Source organism: Eptatretus burgeri, chromosome 12 (genome assembly GCF_056783735.1).
Source record: "Eptatretus burgeri isolate ZD-2024b chromosome 12, Ebu_testis_v1, whole genome shotgun sequence".
NCBI classification, from domain to species: domain Eukaryota; kingdom Metazoa; phylum Chordata; class Myxini; order Myxiniformes; family Myxinidae; genus Eptatretus; species Eptatretus burgeri.
This window is the reverse complement of record NC_140972.1, coordinates 66,322,018-66,332,152: the sequence shown is the minus strand read 5'-3', so window position 1 is coordinate 66,332,152 and position 10,135 is coordinate 66,322,018. Positions and strand designations below refer to the sequence as shown.

At 45.2% G+C, this 10,135-nt stretch overlaps 1 protein-coding gene across 1 annotated transcript; it reads left to right on the top strand.

Moving 5' to 3' along the window:
• The first annotated feature begins 4,516 nt into the window (after positions 1-4,516).
• On the top strand, positions 4,517-9,183 carry LOC147015803 (desmin-like). Its single transcript, XM_085848330.1, has 2 exons — positions 4,517-5,818; positions 8,714-9,183. Exons 1-2 carry the CDS (start codon positions 4,597-4,599, stop codon positions 8,758-8,760), a joined length of 1,269 nt encoding a protein of 422 aa, XP_085704456.1. The 5' UTR covers positions 4,517-4,596; the 3' UTR covers positions 8,761-9,183.
• Positions 9,184-10,135: the final 952 nt, after the last annotated feature.

Sequence of the window (10,135 nt, the reverse complement as noted above, 5' to 3'; positions counted from 1 at the left end):
AAGAAAATGGTAGGACTGAGTCATTCAGACAGGTGTAAGGTTCTGAAAGGTATAAAAGAAAAGCACGAGTCACCTCCTTTCGGAATGTGAAAAACTTATGTCAGAACAGCTGAACAAACAAAGGCACAACAAAGTACGTAAAGTATTTCACTGGCACACTTGCAAAAAATTTCAATATCCCAGTTTCAGAAAACTTATGGAAGCATGAACCAAAAGCAACCAGAACGACACTCAGTGGAGTGCATACTTCTGCCATTATGAAGTTTAACGTTTTGTATCGCACTAATCGACCGGATCTGAATCTGGACCTTAACCTGAAATTGAATATGGACCTTAACCTTAACCTGATCTGAATTTGAAATTGAATTGGGCTGTTTTTGTCGCCTACCCAATTCATCCACCAAGTTTTGTCATAATCAGTCCACAACTTTTTGAAACCATGTTATATATCATTTTGGTTCCATCTTTCAATGGTGAAGAATGACTTATGAAATTAAGAAACTCTCGTATCCGAATCTTCACCAAAATCGAGTCAATTCATCGTTGTCACACACCAAACCTGTCCACCAAGTTTCGTCTGAATCTGTCCACAACTTTTTGAGATATTGTGCTCTACGTTATATCGTTTTTGGCCCAACCTCTCAATGGTGCAGCATCACTTAAAAAATTATAGTGTCTCGATCCAGATAAGGATCTTCACCAAAATATAATCAATTCGTCCTTATCGCACACACAACCTGTCCACCAAGTTTAGTCCGAATCCATCCATAACGTGTTGAGACATCCCGCTCATAGACAAACAGACAAACATACAGAGGCGAAAACATAATCTCTGTCCACCTTCAGTGGCGGAGGTAAAAACTGAAAACATAGAAATACCACTCACATATGACCTGATGATCCCATTGAGCGTGAACAATTGAAAAAGCATTACGGTATATAATACTTAGGTACAAAAAAAATAAAAGATGGCATTGCTAACTGAGGTTTCAGTACCCAGCGATTTTGGTCTAAACAACACAGAAATCTAGAAAATGACTAAATACCAAGATCTCAAAAATGAAATGAAAAGATCCTGGAAAATGAAACGTGTGGAAATTGTACCATTGATAATTATTAGAGCTGCAGGAATGATAAAGAAGAACCTCATGGAGATCTTTAGAACCATCCCTGGGAATAGTAATACAATCTACAGTTGGAAGCTGTCCGGGGTTCAGTGATGATCCTGAAAAGAGCCCTCGAGACAAAACTTTGAGAACAAAGAAAACTTAACAACTTGGTCAATGAATCGTGACCCCCGACCAAAATGGAGGTATTTTGAGCCCAGGGAGGACTCTGTTCCACCTTATGAAACCCACATATGGCGATAACAACCAACGACACACACACACACACACACACACACACACACACACACACACACACACACACACACACACACACACACACACACACACACACACACACACACACACACACGACCCTGTCTCCTGCTGCATGGCAGACGGGCTAATTACAATATACTATTATTATAACTAAAAACACCCACTCCCTTCAGGAGCAGCTTCGGGAGGAGTGGGATGGGGGTGAGTGTGGGAGGTGGGGCAAATGTATTTTGTGCCATCGCTAATAATCCCAGTCTGCAGCAGGGGTCAGTAAACCACTCGCAGTGTGACACGTGTCCAGGCAAATATTGGAAGCCATCTCCCCCCTTCCGTCCTCGCAGGGGGCGGTAAAAGGGGTTGTGCCCATGACATGACCCTGGGTATTACCAACACGTATGAAATTAATTTTATTACACTCTAACAGGAACACAAACAACATAGATAAATGCTACAAAAGGTGCCTTTAGTGGTTAAACAGAGATACACTTGATCCATTATATTGTACATAGATTATTCCTGAATCCCACCCCCCCACCTCACCCCCCACCTCCCCTCCACAATTCCACCTCCAACGTATGCTCCATACTGATGGTAATTACCCTGACCCTCGACTCTTGCAATGATTCAACACGAACCATCCACACACTCATCCAAGCCCTTACTCCAAATTCTTCTATCACCTTCCCTTCTCTAGATTTAGTTTCTCAATTTCAATTTCTTCTCCAATGCGACATAATTCTTACATTGCTGTAAGGTATAATAAAAAAAAAATTCATGACAATATTGGTCGATCATACCTGGACCGTTTTCACCTCTCAGCTCTCTCACTTTCTGCATGTAGATATAATTGTGCAAGTTATAGAGGCCGATGTGGCATTCAAGCCCACCCAGTTTCCTAGTCTTCTGACTTCCTTCACACACCCAGTCAGCATGTAGCTCTCAAGGGACATCTTTTCATCTTTCCCAAGAGAAGCTGGACTGACACAAATACAGTGTATTGGGCCAAGTCTTGCTCCATGACCTCTCTGATAGATTGGAAAAATCCTCTTTCCGTTGTTGTTGACGTTGTTCCATTGTTGGAGTTGTTGACGACTCCACATCATGTCGTACAACACCACATTATGCCACCGAGAGGCCGGCACCTTTCCTTTCTACTACTCTGGAAGACATCAGAGGCTGGACTGACATGCAATGTTCTCATGTAACATAACAACATTCTCATCCTGTCTCTCTGGAAAGATTGTGGAATGAACCTACCTACATGTTGTTTTTTTGTCATCAACCATTGGTGGAGGTTCATTTTCTTGAGCTTCTGGGCCTCACCACCAGCCACGACCTCATCTGGTGAGACCATTATATCAAAGCCAGCTGCACAAGATGAGGCATCCTCCGCATAGTAATTACAAGTCTCCGTGGTGTGATTTCATTACAGCGACATACACATGTGTTTCTCTTGGAACTCCCTCCTGGTTAAACCCCCAAAATCCAGGCTCATTGTTCACCTCATTGTCTTTGCTCCTATTCTCTCTCTTATGGAACCTCATTCCTGTGTCAGCTCAATCGCACTAAGTTCTCTCCAGGGTTAGGGTTTGGAATTTTTCCATGGTGCTGGTGATAGTTCGCATCCTCTACGCGAAAAACACGGGGGATTTTTAACGTCCACCTACTAATGCCAGCAGATGGGATGCCAAGTTTAATGTCCATCCGAGGGACGGCACACACATTGATGAATCACCCTGCCCGTGAAACACCGGGATGACAGTTGATAGCTGGGTCGGGATTCAAACCCAGGCAAGACAGCTTAGAAGCGAGCATCCTCTCAGCCTATACCTGGCCCAGCCAGCATAGAATAAAGTTTTCCCTTCAATATTTATTCAGAGATGGAAAATACTTCAAATATACAGTATTCCTCATCCAATCAAATGAAGAACATTATTGGATCACTTTAAGAGCAGTTACTCTCATGAAAGGTAGACCTAGGCTCGACATGAATCATATTTGTCTGAAATTCAGTGGCGGTGCACCACTTGGCACTCTCTTTCAAACCGCACTCCGTCCGTGGGTAGTTAGTTACACAGACGTCGAATCATTATATGGCACAGAGCAGTAAGATAGCTCATTTGAGAGGTTGACTCATCTTGTCTGGGTTCGATCTCCAAACGGGATCAGGTCCAAGTAAGCAAGCAAGAAAAATAAATAAATAAATAACGCTGCAGTTCTAATCCAGTGCACCATGCATAAATCGGTGCTGCATCTCCGAGCACATCCTTTGGAATGGTGTGCAAAGTTAACAACTGTCCAGTCTGCATTTCACAAGTTGTGCACCTTAAAGACCCCATCCATGTCTCGAAAAGAGTGCGCCATATCATGGCCATCTCTAATGCTTGTGCCCCAACCAAATAAATTCCCTGTTTTGAATGAGTTGTATAATCAGAATTATGCAAGCAGTGTGGATAAAACACAGCTACATATGATGTGCCATATAGTGCGATTCATCTCCTGTGCCAACGTGTGGCTAACTCTCATGTATTATTCTACCTTTCTACTAGTAGTAGGCATCCACAACCACCCTTGACCATGTTGTGGCATGTCAGCTGAGTCCCTCACTTTTTCACTTTTAAATTCGTTTTCTCTGCAACCGCTTGAGCGATTGACACAAAACTTTCAACATATAATAGGACCCATGGAGATTTTTTAAACCAAAGTTATATGAGGATTGGATGGAAAATGTGGCTGGCATTCCAGAAAGCCTGTTTCCTGTTGGCATGGGTTGCAGGGTGCTTCAGGTAACAGGAATAAACGGCTTCGGCTGAACAAATGGTGGAAGGTACTCGCACTCATCATATATATGTATATATATATATATATATATGTTATTGATTTTTCGTTTTGTAGACTTCGCTGTCATGAATGAGGCGAGGCGTTCCCACCTCGGGAAAAGGCCCAACCTCGATGAGTCACACCCTGGAGGCCCGAACTAGTGTCAAAAGGCAAGCGAGGCGAAAAAAGTCTGACTATACTGTAAACTGTGTAAAGGAGCGATCTGCGATCACCAGGCGAGCGATCTGGACTTGTGTTTGCCGTGTTAATGAAAATCTACTCGGTGAAGATCTAAATCCGTGGCTGAGCGCAATGGAAAATCGCTCCAGCCGTCACATTCCCGACGCGTGTGTGAAATTTTCCAACAAATTGCACTCCAGGAGTTGCATAAATGTCCCTCGAGGCCTGGCTTGACGTGGCTACCCTCACTGACAGCGCCATGAGAAGCAGCTCGTACTCTTACAAAGGTCACAACGCCCTGTCAGTGAGTGGCTCAGGCCGCCAGATGCCTCGGGTGGCCAGTCCGTCCCCGGTGCGTCAAAACATGGCCATGAGCCGGTCGCAGTCATGGACCCCATTGGCAACGAACGTTTCGTCGTGTGTTCGAGGACGAGGGGTAGCGTTTGGGGTGGGCACGGACTTGTCCGAGTACGGCATAGACGAGAAGGGGGAGCTGCAAGTGCTCAACTCCAGGTTTGTGGGCTATATTGAGAAGGTGCGCAATCTAAACCAGAAGAATGGTGAATTGAAGGCAGAACTCGATGAGCTGAGGAAGAAGCACGTGGCACCTTCTGGTCTCTGGGAAGAGTTTGAACCGCAGTTTCAGGAGACACGTGAGGCAATGGAGAACCTTTCACACGAGCGAGGTGTCGCTGACATTGCAAAGGGCAACTTGCAGGAGGACATTGCATACTGGAACGCCAGGAGCGCAGAGGAGCTGAGGCTGAAAGAAGAGGCGGTTAGAACGCTCAGACAGTTCCAGAAGGACGTAGACGATGCCACCCTGCAAAAGGTGGAGCTGGAACGGCAGGCGGAACAGCTGGTGGCCGAGATAGAGTTCTTGAGGAAACTTCATGACGATGAGGTGGCAGAGCTAATCTTGCAAATCAAAGCCTCAAACGTCACCGTAGATCTGGAGACCAGCCGCCCAGATCTTGCCGCCGCCCTGCGTGACATTCGCTCCCAGTACGAGTCCGTCGTCACCAAGAATGTGCAGGATGCGGAGGGCTGGTACAAAAACAAGCTGGACACACTAAAAGTGCAGGCCGTGAAGCACGAAGACCAACTCCGCATCATTAAGGATGAGATTTTCGAGTACAGACACAGAATAACAGCACTGCAGAACGAGATCAATGTGCTGCGCAGTCGCAACGAGAGTCTTGAGACACAGCTCGAGGACATGGAAGATGAGCATTTGAACAGCATGGCGTTGATGGAAGAGTCCATCGTGCAGCTTGAGTGCCAGATCGCAGAGATCAAGATGGATGTTTCACGGTACTTGAAGGCCTACCAAGATCTTCTCAACATCAAGATGCAACTGGATGTGGAGATCGCCACCTACAGGCGACTGCTGGAGGGGGAAGAGCAACGCATCGATTTGGCAGCCACATCAGGTGAACGTACAATGGATAACTCGGCTTAGTGGCACTAAAAATGAGGGTCATGTCATTATATGAGCTTGGTGTCGGCTTAATCCACCGCAAAAGAAAAAAACGTCAAAAGGAAGCTTTTGAGGGATATCTACTTATTACATACGAAAAATAGTGGAATCGTGACCAACGATACCATCGGGCTGTTCTCATATTCCACCCCCTTTACTCATCGATACCTACCTCTGTTACAAATAATAACTACAAATGAATTACGGGCAATTAGACAGTTTTTAATGTCAGGTTGTAGCAGTTTTTAGCATTTGTATATGTCAGTAGTTTGTTCATTTATATTTATATTTTTCTAATGAATGTTGGAATCATTGTTAAAGACACTTTTTTGGAGTGAACATCATATTGTTCATGAATTGATCGAACAATTCTGAATCAAAAATCCGTTATATATTCACCATTTGCCACCAAATGTGAAATTAAGATATTCATTGCACAACTAAAGAAAAAGAGTGTGTAACTGAAAGGGCACTCGGAAGAGCGCGTACCTCCGCCACGTAATGCCTGATCCATGAGAACATATCAGGCCCAATCAATACATTATTGAAATATCGTGATAGGTATTGTTTTTGGCCCCATCTCTCATTGGTGAAGAATCACTTTAAAAATTTGAGTAGCCGGATCTGGATCTTCACTAAAATCTAATCAATTCGTCCTTGTCACACACCCAACCTGTCCACAAAATTTCATCCGGATCCGTCCACAAATTTTTGAGATATCCTGCACACAGACAGACAGACAGACAGACAGACAGACAAACAGAAAGGGGTGAAAACATAATCACCTTCACCTTCGGCGGCGGAGGTGATCATTGGGAAGAAACATCGACAAATCGTATCTCATCGTGGCAGATGGTCGTGCCTTCGGCTAGGCTGCTTCGTCTGAACACCATTGTCATACATCATGACCTCATCTACGTCTCGACTGTCAAGTAGAAAAATATATTTAATTCAAGCTGTAAATTCGAGTCATCTATTTATTACGTACGCAAATATGGCAGATATTTGCAATCCCTTTTTCTATTTACTACGAATGCAAATATGGTGGAAATGTTGGATCCCCCTGATCTTCCTCAGTATATTCCATAAGTACGATGCAGTATTTCCTTCACTTTGCCTTAATCCTACATCCACCCAACTTCCTTTCCCATCACCGGACACTCCCAAATTTCCTATTTCCCAAACTATATACAGTTGGATCACCATTTCGTATTCCTATCATTTTTTTTCTCAACTTTAATATCCCCCGACCCAGTGCGTACGTAATAAATAGATAAACGCTCGTAAGATTGCTGCACTTCTCGTTGCACATGCAAACCATCACAATGTCCGCCGATAAGTTTACAAGTTATGCTTGCTCTGCATTTTGTTTCGGTCACACGTGATGTCCTCATGTCCCCACACACTAATGTAAACGAAGCTTTCTAATAAATACGTACGCAAGTAGAGCAGAACTCTCGCTCCCCCTCCCCCTCCTCCCCATAACCAACCCCCTCCCCTTCCTCCCCATCACCAACCTCCTCCTCATCAAAAACTCCTCCCCTCCTCCCCATCACCAACCTCCTCCCCTCCTCCCCATCACCAACCTCCTCCCCTCCTCCCCATCACCAACCTCCTCCCCCTCCCCCATCACCAACCTCCTCCCCTCCTCCCCATCACCAACCTCCTCCCCTCCTCCCCATCACCAACCTCCTCCCCTCCTCCCCATCACCAACCTCCTCCCCTCCTCCCTATCACCAACCTCCTCCCCCTCTCCTCCTCCTCCCCATCACCAACCTCCTCCGACCTCTCCGTATGCTTGAGACGTCCCTGCCTTCCCCTCACCTCCTTTTTTCTCTCCGACCATCCCGAATCCATCTTCTCAATTTAGCGAGCCACCACTCTCGCCGTGTGTACGTAATAAATCGATGGCCCGAAACGATCAACATCAAATTTATCTCAAAGTAAACAGGAGAAAAGTGGAACGGCACTCGGTGATGCACAAACCTCCGCCAGGGGGTATGTTCAATTACCAAGCAGCTTGCTAGCGCTTACCAAGCCGGCCGTTCCACATCAACAGCTTGAGTGCTTTCCTCACTCGGCGAGCGCTCCGCAACAAGCTTGAAGAATGTACGTGGACACACAAAATCTCCATGCTTCGTCATCGGCTGGAAGTGCCCTTTGAAGATTATACAAGAAGCATAAGGAACGGCCGGCTTGGCAAGCGCTAGCAAGCTGCTTGGTAACTGAACACGTTCCTGTGCACTGAGTTTCATCCGAATCCATCCATAACTTTTTGAGGTGTCCTGCTCACAAACACACAAACAGGTCTGCATACACACACACACACACACACGCACACACACACACACACACACACACACACACACACATACACACACACATACACACACACACACACACACACACACACACACACACACACACACACACACACACACACACACACACACACACACACACACACACACACACACACACACACACATATACACACACACACACACACACATATACACACACACACACACACACACATATACACACACACACACACACACACACATATACACACACACACACACACACACACACACACACACACATATACACACACACACACACACACACACACACACACACACACACACACACACACACACACACACACACACCACCCCCATGCACCTTGAGTGATGCAGGTAATGAACATGCTGTTTGATGGTCTAACTTCACATGTCTCACCTTACTTGGACCTTAGCGGACATGTATCTGTGTACAACAGTGCGGACACGAGTACCCAATGGGGTTTGACCGTTGGTCTCTCTGTATTTTACCTTTTTTTCAGGTTCGTCTCTTTCAACAACGGGAGAGGTGAAAGTTCGTGTCGTGTGAGTAGTTCGACCTGCGCGGGTCATCGAGGGTCGTTGGGATGAGAGACATCAATGGTCTGTCCGGTGTCCCTTGTCCCCAGAGAGGTTCTCTGTCGCTTGCCGTGACCGGGTTGTGCTGTCGGGCATTTTTAGCCTCTTTTGGGCGTTTTTGCAAAACAGAATTTCATTTGGTGCTTTAATTATCACTTGATCTTCAGCTCGAATGGAAACTTCTCATCCCGCTTCTCCCCCTCCTCCCCCTCCTGGGCCACACCTTGATCCTCAACAAAATGGCGGGATCGTGATCCAAGGCTTTGCGAATTAATTAACACCACCTTTGCTTCTCTGGCTGCACTAGTTGGGTTATGATTGTAATGATGGCTCTCACCACGTCATGGAAAACGAGTGTTTCTGTGGAATATTAAAATTGCTTTGAAGCAAACTCTTCTGGTTTTGTAAACACGAGTGCGTGGCTGTACATGCGTGACCGTACGTGGAAAAAAAAACTTTCAAACCACGAGCCAGAAACAAACACACAGGCCGTTCCTTCGCTCTCGCATGTCCGTACGTGAAAAAACAAACAAACAAGAATTTTGACGTCAATTGTGACATCATAGCACCCTGTCCTGTCATTGGTTGGTAAATAAATGGCGATAACTTGGGAAGCACTTGTCCGATTAATATCAAACCTTGAAAAGACACATCCACAGGGCCCCAGCAATATACCTGGCAAGTTTCAATTAGATCGGACCAGTGGTTGTCGAGAAACAGCGGTCACAGACACACAGAGATTGCTGGAATTATAGAGACTAGTACGTGCCCGTAAAAAAAAAAAAAATTTAAATTTAAATTAATAAATAAATATTCAAACCACGAGCAACAAACAACAACCACGCAGGCCGTTTCTTCGCTCTTGAGTGCCCGGAAGTTCGAATATGATTCGCAGTTATGATTATTCGCAATTTAGTTTTAATACCCAATTATTCAATTAGTGCCAACGTATTTTTTCCTTTTCGCAATGTCGTGGCAAGGAAAAACAAAAAGAGAAGAGAGAGAAAAAAAAATTACTTCCTGGTTCGGAGCATACCAGCACTCTGATGTTACCGAAATTTATGCACCGTCTAAAATGAAAACGATAACTTGGGGCATAGTGTTTATCTATAAATGCGCATAAGAAATCGAGAAATTATTGGAATACACGAAGTCATCACTATCCGAAAGTCCATACGTTGTAACCCGTAATGGCGAATGCGGCTGAGCTTCCCTTCCCCATCGGCCACGCCCACGCAACAACGTGTCTTAATTGTCATTGGTTTGGTAAATAAATGGCCATAACTTGGGAACCACTTGTCAGATTAATATCAAACCTTGAAAGGGCACATCCTCAGGTCCCCAGC